This window comes from Eulemur rufifrons, chromosome 21, assembly GCF_041146395.1.
Source record: "Eulemur rufifrons isolate Redbay chromosome 21, OSU_ERuf_1, whole genome shotgun sequence".
NCBI lineage: Eukaryota > Metazoa > Chordata > Mammalia > Primates > Lemuridae > Eulemur > Eulemur rufifrons.
The window spans coordinates 17,502,765-17,515,454 of record NC_091003.1 but is presented as its reverse complement, the minus strand read 5'-3'; the positions used below and the strand labels follow the sequence as shown (position 1 = coordinate 17,515,454).

Sequence of the window (12,690 nt, the reverse complement as noted above, 5' to 3'; positions counted from 1 at the left end):
ATTTTTTGTTTGGTTAAATCCAACCTCAATATGTTGTTAACTACATGAGGTTGTACTTTTCAATTTCAACATGCCCTTCCCCAAATATATGAGCCTTGTTCAGTCTTCCTAATTTGGCTTTCTACCTTTTCATTTATTTATTTTTTTTTTGACACAGTCTCGCTCTGTTGCCCCAGGTGGAGTGCAGTGGCGTGATCATAGCTCACTGCAACCTCAAACTCCTGGGCTCGAGTGATCCTCCTGGCTCAGCCTCCCGAGTAGCTGTGACTAAAGGCATGCGCCACCACACTGAGCTAATTTTTCTATTTTTTGTAGAAACAGGGTCTCACTATGTTGCTCAGGCTGGTCTTGAAGCGATCTGCCTGTCTCAGCCTCCCAAAGTACTGGGATTATAGGCATGAGCCACCACTTCTGGCCTTGATTCTTTGTGTCAAAGTTAAAAATCTAAGGTAGGGTATTCTAAATTGATGTGAAAATTTATTCACTTCTCACTTTGTCTCCACGGGGACAAAGGCATTTTTTGCATTCAACAGAGAGTTTTGCATGCAGTAGAAGAGAATACAGGAAAAGTGCATTAATACAATATCATGTTGGAGGATTTAAACTCCTAAGTCGGGAAATTCACTCATCATTCCCTTGGCAGCTTTTGTTTCAATGCACTGCACATCCCACTTGCAGACAGCCCTTTCTTGCCAAAGTCTGGCCTAGCCGTGGCCATGAGTTACGGCAGATTGGGAATCATTACCTTGATCTTCTTGGCCCTTGGGTGTTTAACTTTTCCAAGTTAATGCCTGTTTTTTAGTGTTACATTATCGTGTAGCAAGGTAGTCATTTATAATTTATATACTATGTGCTGGCTTAAAATAGAGACAAGAGGATAATCAGCATCCTGAAGATTCTAGTTTTCCAAAATAACATTTCTTCAGTGAAGTCTGCCTGTAGGAATTAAAACCTGCCGTGAATTTAAAAACCCTTTGTCCTTTGTCAGGCTGGGAAATGGGTGTGCCCATTGTTCAGCCTTAGAAAAGGGAGAAGGAGATCATCTTTTTAAGATAAAACTCATCATTTCATTTTATTCTACTCAAAATAATCTCTCCAGACCTCAATCTGTGTGGCGTCCCAGGGCTCCCACTATAGCCAGAGAGGGGACAGGGGCAGAGGTTGAAGGAAGGACAGGAGAGACAGCCCCAGCGAAGGACAAAAGCGGATATGTGCTTGTCTGCTGTGGTCTCGGTGTTCTTCCATCTAGGTTTTGACTTTGACTGCAAACACAGAGAAGGGATGGGCTTTCCTGTCGAGTACCTCATAGAGAACACTCTGTTCATTTACATGGATTAAAAACAGAAGGCCTGCTTGAAGACTCCCCTGTAGAGAATCAGGTTTTAGCAAAAGCCGGTCAGATATCAGAAGTCTAACTTACTTTTCCCTTCTTGGATTTATAACAAGTCTCTAAACCCTGAGATTTTCCCCCATTCCTTTTCATTATGCATCTTCAGTGTGCTGGGACTTTGGGCGGAGATTTCTAATGTGGGCAGAAGGACAGATGCGTCTGCAGCCGAGTGGTCTCATTCTTCCCGTGTCTGGCAACCTTGTATTTGAATCCAACAACTACCCTTATCAGATCCCCATTTCTGTAATGTGTCTCCTGTGATCATAGCCGCACTTGAGTGTGTATGTGAATGTCCATCCGATACTTGGCAGTGGTTGGGGCCGGGAGGAGGGCAATCGGCCCCTAAGCGGTTGGACAGCATGGGAACATCCTGGGTGATTTAGCTTGAAAGCCACTAGGTGGCAACGTTTACTAAGCTGCCATCTCTTCCCCTATTAAGATGTTGAACTTGCTTTTCCAGCTACCAGATTGAATAGCGGAGAGAAGAGTTTAGCAGCCATTGCTTCAGGTGCTTTTGAAAATGGGGCTATAAGATAAACACACTACAGTATCCTGGTGTCTATTCATCACCTGGATTTAGATACCGAGAGTTTTAAATTGCTCTGTATGATTGTGAGCAAGTCGCCTCCCCTTTGGCCTCAGTTAGACACCGTGGTAGGAGGGACCTGTGCTTGGACTGTCTGGTCTCTTATGGTTCTTTTTCTCCATGATTTATGACTTTGATTACAACTTCTCCCCTATATTTAAAAAACTTCTAGTAAAACCAGTTTTTATTTATTTATGTTTATAGAAACCAGTCTTTAAATGAAAACAAAACAAAACAAAACACTAGCCTTTTATCAAAGGACAGAGCCATGATTTTAAAAAAGATCACCAAAATGTCAAGGAAATTAATGTGCCTAGAAGCTAGCCATCTCCCTGGGTTAGCTTGAGAGGCTGGACTCTCCTAAATGAGGATGCCTATTTACCAGCTTTCCTAAATTAGCAGCTTTGGGGATATTAAGATCGGTGAGGAACTGTCCAAGGGAGGTATTGTGTATGCTTTGCAGTGATTAAGCCATTAAGCTCTAATTGGTATTTTCCCACTCGTGGGTTTGTGTAGGAAGCTTTAAAATTATTTAGGGACTCAGTGCTCATCAGCCATCTTGGTGTCATCCATACATTTGGGAATCTGAGAGCAGGGACTGCAGAAAAGAGGTTTGTTTTTGTGGGAGCAGATTATGATTTTTGCTCACAATGCCCTTCCCTGTTGGTTTGTTCTGTTGCAGATGAAGTGGAAAGGGAAGGACCTGTTTGATTTGGTGTGCCGGACGCTGGGGCTCCGGGAAACGTGGTTCTTTGGACTACAGTACACAATCAAAGACACCGTGGCTTGGCTCAAGATGGACAAGAAGGTCGGGCTGGAACCCTGTGAAACCAGTGGGGCTGCTGTGTGTTTTCTGGTTCTTTCCTAAGCAGGCACCTAACTTACTTGCCATTCATCGGGGCATTACAGCTACATGGTAGAGAAGGGGGCAATTCCTGAATTAAGTCGTGCAGAAAGCAGGTCCTGGAGATGCTACCAAGTTTCCTACTCCGCACGGGCTCTCCTAGGCAAGCAGAATTTACCAGGATGGAACTGTCACTGGCCCTGGCTCCTTTACCCATTGTCACCAGCCTGATTGCTTCTGGCTTTATGCCCTTGCGTTTACTGAACCACTAGTCAGGCTTTATGGATAAAAATTACCATTATCTTTTTTATACTTTAAAAAAATAATAATTTATGTCTTTGAAAGATTCTCTGGGGGCTCATGTTCTTTAGGGAATCTTTGAAAGTCTTTTTGAGAAACACCACGGCCTGACTTGAATTAATAATTAATGCGATCTAAGGCATAAAGAGTGCCTGGGCCTGTGGCAAAGGAACAATGTCCATTTTGTCCTTGGGATTGTCTGGGGCTTCTGAGGCATGGTGGCGAAGCCTGGGCTCCTAGCACTTTTAACACGGCTTGGAAATGGATATTGCCTAAGGGGACTGCCCTCTGCGTGGTTTTATGTGTTCACACAAGGGCACACTTACCTACTTTCCTGCCTACCTAACCATGAAGACAGTTGGGGAGCAAGGCCATAGGCTTCCATCAGTAACTCCTAAAAGACACTTGAATCTCCATGTAAGTCAATTCTTACCCCAAAGGGTACCACCTGTAATTGAAGTTATTGTCTAATACATGGCATGATAAACATTGAAAGCTGAAAGCCTCCTGCCTTTTACTAGTTTTTTTTTTTTTAAATTTTAAACATGCATGAGAAGCCAAAGTTTTTTGTTTTGTTTTGTTTTGTTTTGTTTTTAAGAGACAGAGTCTTGGCCAGGCTCAGTGGCTCACACCTGTAATCCTAGCACTCTGGGAGGCCAAGACGGGAGGCTTGCTTGAGCTCAGGAGTTCGAGACTAGCCTGAGCAAGAGTAAGACCCTGTCTCTACTAAAAATAGAAAAGTCAGTTGGGCATGGTGGCACGCAGCTATAGTCCCAGCTACTTGGGAGGCTGAGGCAGGAGGATCACTTGAACCCAGGAGTTTGAGGCTGCAGTGAGCTACAGTGATGCCATTGCAATCTATCCAGGGCAACAGAGTGAGACTCTGTCTCAAAAAAAAAAACAAACAAGACAGTTTTGCTTTGTCACCTAGGCTGGCGTGCAAGTGGTGCAGTGATAGCTCACCGTGCTCACTGTAACCTTGAACTCCTGGGCTTAAGTGATCCTCCCACCTTGGCCTCCCAAAGTGCTAGGAGTACAGGCATGAGCCACTGTGCCCGGCCACGTTTACCAGTTTAACTTGAAGTTTAAGTGTTCAAATTGTGTTCACATCTGTACACAGTAATCTAAATCTTCACGTTGGAATCTCTGCTGGTTGTAAGTTTCAAGTGGTAATTCTCAATGCTCATGATCATGAACATCAAAGTACTGCTGGGTACCAGCATCCGAGAGGGTGTCCTAAATCAGGTTTATTTTGAATCTCCTGGGCACTGCCACCTGGAATTGGAGCAGGAGCATGGAGAATTATGTGCCTAAGACACTAAAACTTTCTGTATGTTTTTACGATCATCAGCAAAGTGAATATTTTAAATCATACTTGAGTGTTGGCCAAATGGATATTAGATTGGGGGGCATCAGGAGCCATGGAACCTGCTGCTCAAAGGAAATACATTATGACATGTGCTAATGGAGCCTGGTGACCTGTCACATGGCATGTTTATGTCCTAAAATGAAATTCATTCTGGAGAACAGATGATTCAAGGTTTTCAGGGAGTCGATGGAATTGTTAGGTGATTAAAGGCGGTGGTTTACTGACTGTGCTTCAAGCATTTTAGGGCATCTCTGGATGTTCCTTGAAATGAAGTGTTGCCATGGAGGACATGTTTCACTTCTATTGCTCAGTTAATGTTTAGATGATTTCACAGAGATCTAGTTCATTATCTCTAAGCTTTATCCTAACATGCACCTAAATGTTAGAGGTGGGCACTGAGAAAAAAAAGAATAAAGGAAGTTTCCACTACTCTAGAAAATTAAAAAGCCTTCAGCCTACCATAAAGGACAGTGCCTAAGACCTTGAGTGATAAATTTCTAGTTTTTAACTATTTCTGTGGCCTTGAGAACATTTGTGCCTTACTCTTAGATGTACTCACCCCTTGAGGATATTGATTAATTTGGTTCAGAAACACCATGGGAAATGAATATTACCTCTTGTTATACATGGCTTTGTGAATGCTTAAAACTGGAGAATCACAACGTTTGCGAAATGTGATGAATTTAGCAGGCAAAACATTTTACGCACTCCGTGTAAAAGGTTTCCTTGATGGTTGCACAGTGGGAAGAGGTGCCAATATCGTGTATTTGTCTTTCATCCTGCAATTCTGCAGGTGCTGGATCATGACGTTTCAAAGGAAGAACCAGTCACCTTTCACTTCCTGGCCAAATTTTATCCTGAGAATGCTGAAGAGGAGCTGGTTCAGGAGATCACACAACATTTATTCTTCTTGCAGGTACACCAGTCCATGCTACCCCCAAATTTTGAGAGACCCTGCCCAGCCTGGTTGCAGAATCAACCTAGGTTAACAACCCGCTTGGAGTTGACCACAAACACCTTCACATTGCGAAAATGTTCTGCCTCTGACAAGTCAGCCCCTTTGGTTGTGTGATGGAAAACAATCTTCAGAACAGAACTATACTTGAGCGATGAGAATTGGTGTCAGATGGAATTGCAAAGGTGTGATGGTTAATAAGGGATACAAGTGGCTATCGAATTTAAAACCTCCTTGAAAATAGATCCCGTTTTCTTCTAGCTAACTTAAAAGGACTCAGTAGTTGCAAAGGAAGGCGAAAGAGAGTCTTATAAAGCAGTGGTTCTTTCAAAAATTCGAAATCTGTTCTCATCAAGACAGAACTTCAGAACTCCAGTGACACTTGGTTTATCCTGAGCATGTGGTATTTCAGACATGCTTCATGCTACTCTGTGTCTGTGATTGTCTTATATCTCCCTCACTCCCTCATTACACTGTACGCCCCTTAAAGGCAAGGCTCATTGAGTGCACAGTAGGCATTCCATAAGTAATTGCTCCACCAAATTGAAGAAATTAGGAGATTCATAATTACAGGGTGACCATCTAGGGGCACAGGGAGGGGGACTGAGGATGAAAACCTTGTCAGTTTTGCTTGTGTGCTCGTGTGTCCAGTATCCACTATCAGTAACGTAAAAGATGGCAGCAGGGGCGCTAATTACGCGATTTCCCAGAGGTGGATACAGTATTCGCACACACGTACATATACATATTGGAGATGGCAAATTTCTTTCCAGCATTTTCCGGTCAAAGGGAAGACCTTTCAGCTTTTGTGTAGCATGGCTTTTTTTTTTTTTTCCCTTTGAAAAGAAACCAGGGGATTAGAAAGTTGCACTCCTTCAGAAACATCTCAGGTTTCATTTTCTGTCTAAGAAGGTAAAATCAGTTTTAAGACCTGAGAAGAATTTTTATGTTTGAGTGAAACCACATAAAGATGTCCTAGGTCCCAGAACGTCCTAGCGTTATACAAAATGGCTTTCTGGTAAGCGCTTGGAAGCAGCGTCTATCCCTCATGTGACTTTGGCTTGATTTTCCTTCATACTGAAATGTTAGGGTGTTTTTATGACTGAGCAAGACAAAATTTACTACTTTTATGAATCTGGTGGCTGTTGACATCTGTGAAGAGAGAGCTGGCTTTCCTGTTGTGTTTATTTCAGTTTGTCCCCACCTCACTCGGCTCTCTCGCCTCTGTGTCTGGGACATCACAGGCTGCACCGTTCTCAGAAATTAAGTGCCATGAAATATGTTAATTCAACATTATGGCTCAAGAATTATATTTCCTGGACCTCACGTGTACTTAAAAGTTGAATCGATCACATTTTATTGCTTCCTTTTTCCTTAGAGCAGCACATTGAGAGTGATGGTTTTTTTCCCGCAGTCATAACTCAGTGGCCTCCGTGACTTTTGTCTTGTGTTAAGACTTAAAAGTAGATCCATTTCCTCTAGTGCTGCGTGTGCTCAGCAGGGGCCGAGGCTGCAGTCACCCCCAGAGCCACTCCTGACACCTCTCGCATTCACAGTTCTCCCGCACAGCCCAGATGGCTGTCTCTGTTGTAACCACGGAGATTGTTTTTACCTTTCAGCGTTGACCATGGCAAGAAGAGGTAAGAGGTTTTTATGTGTAGCCATCTTACCAATCACCTCTCAGTGACTGAACTCTCAACCTATTTGCATCAGTAAAAAAAAAAACAAAAACCAAAACAAAACTGTACCCTTTGTCAGAAAATCATTACCAGGCTGCTTTGGCAGCCCTTGTTAGAACACCCTGCAGCCATCTGCTGTGACCAGCCTGCACGGCTCCCTTCTGTGCACATGGTGTCTTATCTCCCTTGTTGCGCCTTTCAGGTAAAGAAGCAGATTTTAGATGAAAAGATCTACTGCCCTCCCGAGGCTTCAGTGCTCCTGGCTTCGTACGCCGTCCAGGCCAAGGTAGGCGCAAAGAAGAAAGATGTGTTCTTCCCGGGCATAATCTCGGGTCAAAAGATCACTGCTATCTGCTCTTGCTTTGGATTTTCTGGACTTCAGAGAGACTTGCCCCAGACAGTGAGATGTTATGGGACTTGGGGACTTGGGAGAACCACTGTCGCTGTCCCAGCGTCTGTATAATCATGTGTGTGTGCGCGCACACTCGCATACAAATGATAAGTGTGTCATTCTAATGAATTAGAATTCAGTCCAAGTGGATTCATTCAGAAAGATGAATTTTCTGTGTAATCTCATTATGCACATATGGTTCATTACATTCACTGGCTCAACCTCCTCTTTTTATTAACCAGGAAAAATGAATTTATGGGCTCCAGTTTTGGCCAAACATGGCCTTAGGTCAGAAGGGCCTCACTTCAGACCCATCTTCTGAGACCCGGCTGCCCTGTGTGTGGGGACTACACCACATCCTCGAAGAATGCGTGCTCCATCCGCCCTCCGCCCCGATGGGTGTGTGAGCTGTGCACGTGGCTGGGCGCCGCAGACTGCAGGTGCTGTGGCCTGCTGAGCCCAGCTGAGCTACCTGCTTAGCTGAACAAAAATCATTCACTTTCACTGCAGACCATATACATATATATATATATATATATATATATATTTTTTTTTTTTTTTTTGAGACAGGATTTTGCTCTCTTGCCAGGGCTAGAGTGCAGTTGTGTCATCATAGCTTGTTGCAACCTCAAACTCCTGGGCTCAAGCGATCCTCCTGCCTCAGCCTCCCAAAGTGCTAGAACTACAGGGGTGAGCCACTGTGCCTGGCCTCAGACTTTTTTTTATGAGACCAATTAGAGGGTCAGCCCAGGGTGCTTCATGTCTCTCAGATTTCCCATTTCAATCGTATAGCACCTTCTCCTGCCCCTCTGCTTCCTGCCTTTCACTGAAGCATAGGAGGATGTCCCCAGAATTGGGACACCTCCATTAATGTCATGATTTTAAAGCATAACCTTTTCAGTTATTTTCCTTTTTAATTACAGGTGCCCATAAAGCCATTTCTCTATAATAGCAGAATAATAAGATACTCTTCTTAGCTCACTTTCTGGGGTAGCTCAATATAGTTTCAGATCAAAGCCAGGCAGTAACTGGCCTATTTTGGGGGAGGGGGGGCAAAAAAAGGTGGTACATGCTGGTCAGACCAATGGAAACACCAAAGTCAGTTTAATCGTTTGATGACTCCTCTAATATTTGCTGAGTATTTACCAGGCTTGGGGGCAGGAGTTGTTGACTCCGTCATAGATGCATGCGGGCATTAAAGCAAGTATTTCCCTCAGCAATTTGCCCAAGGTCATTTGGGCAATCTTGGGTAAAGCTGAGGGCAGAATTCATGGCTTTGGGAGAGCATTTTGTGCCTTCCCTATTCCACTTCCCTGAAAAATGAGTAATTGAGAAAATAGAAAATGGGCTTTAATTCAACTAAAACATATGCTGCCTTTTATGCTTTGATCCAGAATATTAGTAACAGGAAAAATGTGTCCTTTCAATCAGTATCGGCCTGACAGTGATGAAGCAGTCATTGTCATTTTCATTAAATCTGAGCACTTCCTGGCCCGGAGTTGAGTTCCTTTTCTCTTGCCTTCTTCCCAGCTGAGAGGAGCCTCGAGCTCTCAAGGACACTACCTCTCTTTGAAGGGCTTCCGTCTCAAAGGCTACATTTTCTTTCCATAGATTTTGGGCCACAAATTCAAAGGCCACCTGTGGGAAAAAAAATCACTTTTCAAGGAACCAGCAGATGTTTGCTTAAACAGATTTCACTGTAGGAAAGCCCTGCTAATTTGGATCCTACTAATTTGGAGATGAAAGTGATTCACAGACAACATATGTGGTTCATACGGGGGAGGATGTTCTAACTATTTTTTCCGGTGTAAATTTTAAGGATCTTACAAATAAAGGTAATCTATGGCTTAAAGTCTGCATTCCGGAAACCGAGACTTACTATATAACATGCATGCAGTTTCTGTGACTGCTGGTTAACATTAAAAGGAGATCTCTGATTATGCTATTAGTAAGATCTTGCATGCCCATAGTGTTTTCCAGTTTTACATGGAATTTTATTACATGAATATTTTGTGTGTTTCCCAGTGTAGTGTTTTCTTTCTTTCTTTCTTTTTTTTTTTTTTTCAGCCAAGTAGCTTACAAAGTGTAGTGTTTTCTGGAAGACAAGACTTGACAGTATTTTGCCTGTCTTGCTGATGAGGAATTTAAGGGTTGGAAAGGATTAGTGATTTGTCCAAAGTCATAATACTTTCATGTTAATTCTGCTTTTATGAAGTTTATAGTCCACTTATTGATGGAGAGGATTTGAAGCAGGATGGAATGAGAGAGTGGAGCCAGGGTGGACCTGGACCCTGGTGTCCAGGCTGCCTATGGCGGCACATTGCCGTTGCCTCTTACTGTCGCCCCTGGCCGTCTAGCACGAGGGAGGTCTGTAGGTAACACGCACTGCCTTTCACTAAATTCCAGTTTGATTTGTAGGATCACATTAGTCCAAGCTCTTTAGTAAGCCATACTGGTTCCTACCATTATATGCAGCTTGTTTTCTTCCACAACCCTTCTGAAACAGAAAGGAACGTTAGAAGTATGGAGGGGAAAACTAATTGAGCTCATTAACACATGGAATGTAATTATGCACAAATATATTCATTACGGTATTTCAGCTGTTCGAATGATATAGACACAGTTAATTCCAAAGCATAAAGAAACAATTACCCTCAAAGTATAAATACAAATACTAATCACATGGTTCAGTTAACAAGAACCATATTTCTTGGTTGGAATTTGAGTCATACTTGAATCAGAAGTGTAGGCAGGGTTTTTTTGGTCCAGTCACATGGCACACTAAACCATCTTGCAATGTTTAAGCCACCTGTTGGATTTTATATTGACCATTTGGTGTTTGAAATGTGTTCTTATTAAAAATGACTTTGGGAGGGAATGGTATGTAATTTATAAATCTTGCTGTGCTCCCTGCAGACTCCCAGTGTTTAGAAGAGGGAAAAGAATGGTGGGAGGGGAGACTTAGTATTTCTTGGTATTCTTTAATGCAAATCAGGGACAGAGTGTCAAAATACAATGAAGTTAAGAACTTGAATCCATATAAAGTATAGGTAGAGAGTGGCAAGAGTTGAGGCTGGAGAGGTCTGCAGGGGATCAGATCTTAAAAGGTCTTAACTTTATTCTGTGGGTGATGCAGGGCCAGGGAAGGGTTTATATTTTAAACAGAGCCGTTGGTGGCTGTATGAAGGACAGATTGGAGTGAGACGAGTTGGGAAACAGGAAGACCCATCAGAAGACTGTGATAGTCATCCTGGCAAGAGAATGTTAGGTTCACATCTCAGGTAATGATTGGTTGGATAGGAGCCATCTGACTTAAAAATATCCAGGAGGTAAAAGTTAAATAGTATAAAAGGTAAATAGTGCTATACTCTGCATATCCTTTTTTTTTTTTTTTTGCATGGCCTATTACACATTGATTTTTTTTTTCCCCCCACTCAACATCTGTTTTGAGATGTATCCATGTTGTAGGAGTAGATGTAGCTCATTGATTTTAACTGCTGTGTGGTAGCCACTGATAAATAAACCTAGTTTATCCATCCCCCTTCTGAGGGAGAGGTAACTTGTTTTCTCTTTTTCCCTATTATAAACAGTGCTTGACTGAAAAGCCTTTTGTATGATTCTTTGTGTACTTGTGCAAAAGCTTTTTCCCCTCAAGGTAGCTTTCTAGAAGTCAAATTGCATAGAATTGACAAAAGATGTGTGCCTAAATGCAAAAAATCTTACGCTTATAAGAAAAAGACAAATAGTAGAAAAATGGACACAAAGGCACTTTATAGAAGAGAAAATGAGAATGGTGAGTAAATACAAAAAGATATTTGATCTCACCAGTTATCAGGAAAAAGAAAAATGAAAGCCACAGTAAGGTAACATTTCAAAGCCATAAAATTTTCAGGGATTACTGAATTATTTTTTAAATTTTTTAAATTTTATTTTTTTAGAGACAGGGTCTTGCTCTGTCACCTAGGCTAGAGTGCAATGTCATGATCATAGTTAACTGTAACCTCCAACTCCCAGGGTCAAGGGATCCTCCCACCTTAGCTTCCTGAGTAGCTGGGATTACAGACACATGCCACCACGCCTGGCTAATTTTTAAATTTTTTTTTATAGAGACAGGGTCTTGACATGTTGCCCAGGCTAGTCTCAAACTCCTGGCCTCAAGTGATCCTCCCACCTCAGCCTCCTAAAGCACTAAGATTACATGATCTATATTTTGTTCTGTTATTTTTATGTATTTTCATTTATAAGTTTGAGTCTTCAGTCCATCTGGAATTTAGTGACTGGTGTGTGGTAGGGATCTATTTTTTCCATATTTGTAATTATCAAATCTTTATGTTTTTGTGAAACTTTGTTCAGAGCATTTGACCTAATTTCCCATATATAGACAACTTAAGAATTGATTCCACAAGTCTTTTAAATGGTGAACTGCTTTCTTGAATTTAAATTCAATTGGTTTATATCAGGGTAGATCCAGGTTTTCTGGGGCCTGAAGTTTACATAATTTAGGGGATTCTCTTCGATGCAAGAATACCAAATTATGAATATAAAATTAGGTGCAGGCCCATGCAGGTGCAGAGACCTGAAATCCAAGCTTCCTTAGCTTCAGGAAAATTAAATTCACCCCGATTATATTATCAGAATGCTTCACTTACATAAAAGGATGAGGAACAGCCATCTCTGTCTCTCGAGTAGTATCTTTTATAGTCACCAACTGCCATAACTTCAGGATTTTTTTTTTCTTCCTTTGTTTTTTTAAGAGGCATTTTAAGAGCAGACACGTACATCAAGGTGGCTTTGATGCTGGAAGTGGAGTTAGTCCAGTGGAGAAGTTCTTTCAGCAGGGTCTTCACCACCTCTGCATCGCTCAGATGTAATGTATTTGATCAGCGGAGTAGCTGAGAGCTCAGTATAATAATAGAGATGGTTAATCTTGCAAGCCTTTGGAACTTGAATTTACAGCTTTAACTTTGCATATCTGCTTACTTGTGCTTTAAAGTTTGGTCGGCATTATTGAGAGGTTTGCAAATACAAGTAACAGTGCTTTCTTTAGCATCTTACCCCTTCAAAAACTGGGGAGGCAAACAGCAACCAGTGTTATAAATAATGCAGAAGATGACAGTAATAATGATACCTGACTTTGACCATGAGTCAGACACCGTGCTAAATGCTTACCTGGATT

General features: G+C 42.0%; 1 protein-coding gene across 8 annotated transcripts in view; it reads left to right on the top strand.

Moving 5' to 3' along the window:
• The window catches only part of NF2 (NF2, moesin-ezrin-radixin like (MERLIN) tumor suppressor), a 74,316-nt gene that overhangs the window by 21,427 nt on the left and 40,199 nt on the right, over window positions 1-12,690 (top strand). For 6 of the 8 annotated variants that reach the window (XM_069497468.1, XM_069497462.1, XM_069497464.1 and 3 more), the window contains exons 2-4: window positions 2,659-2,784; window positions 5,283-5,405; window positions 7,326-7,409. In XM_069497468.1, the coding sequence (XP_069353569.1) occupies window positions 2,659-2,784; window positions 5,283-5,405; window positions 7,326-7,409 (333 nt within the window). The remainder of the gene's footprint in view (window positions 1-2,658; window positions 2,785-5,282; window positions 5,406-7,325; window positions 7,410-12,690) is intronic. The other 2 variants (XM_069497470.1, XM_069497469.1) reach the window with 1 other exon arrangement.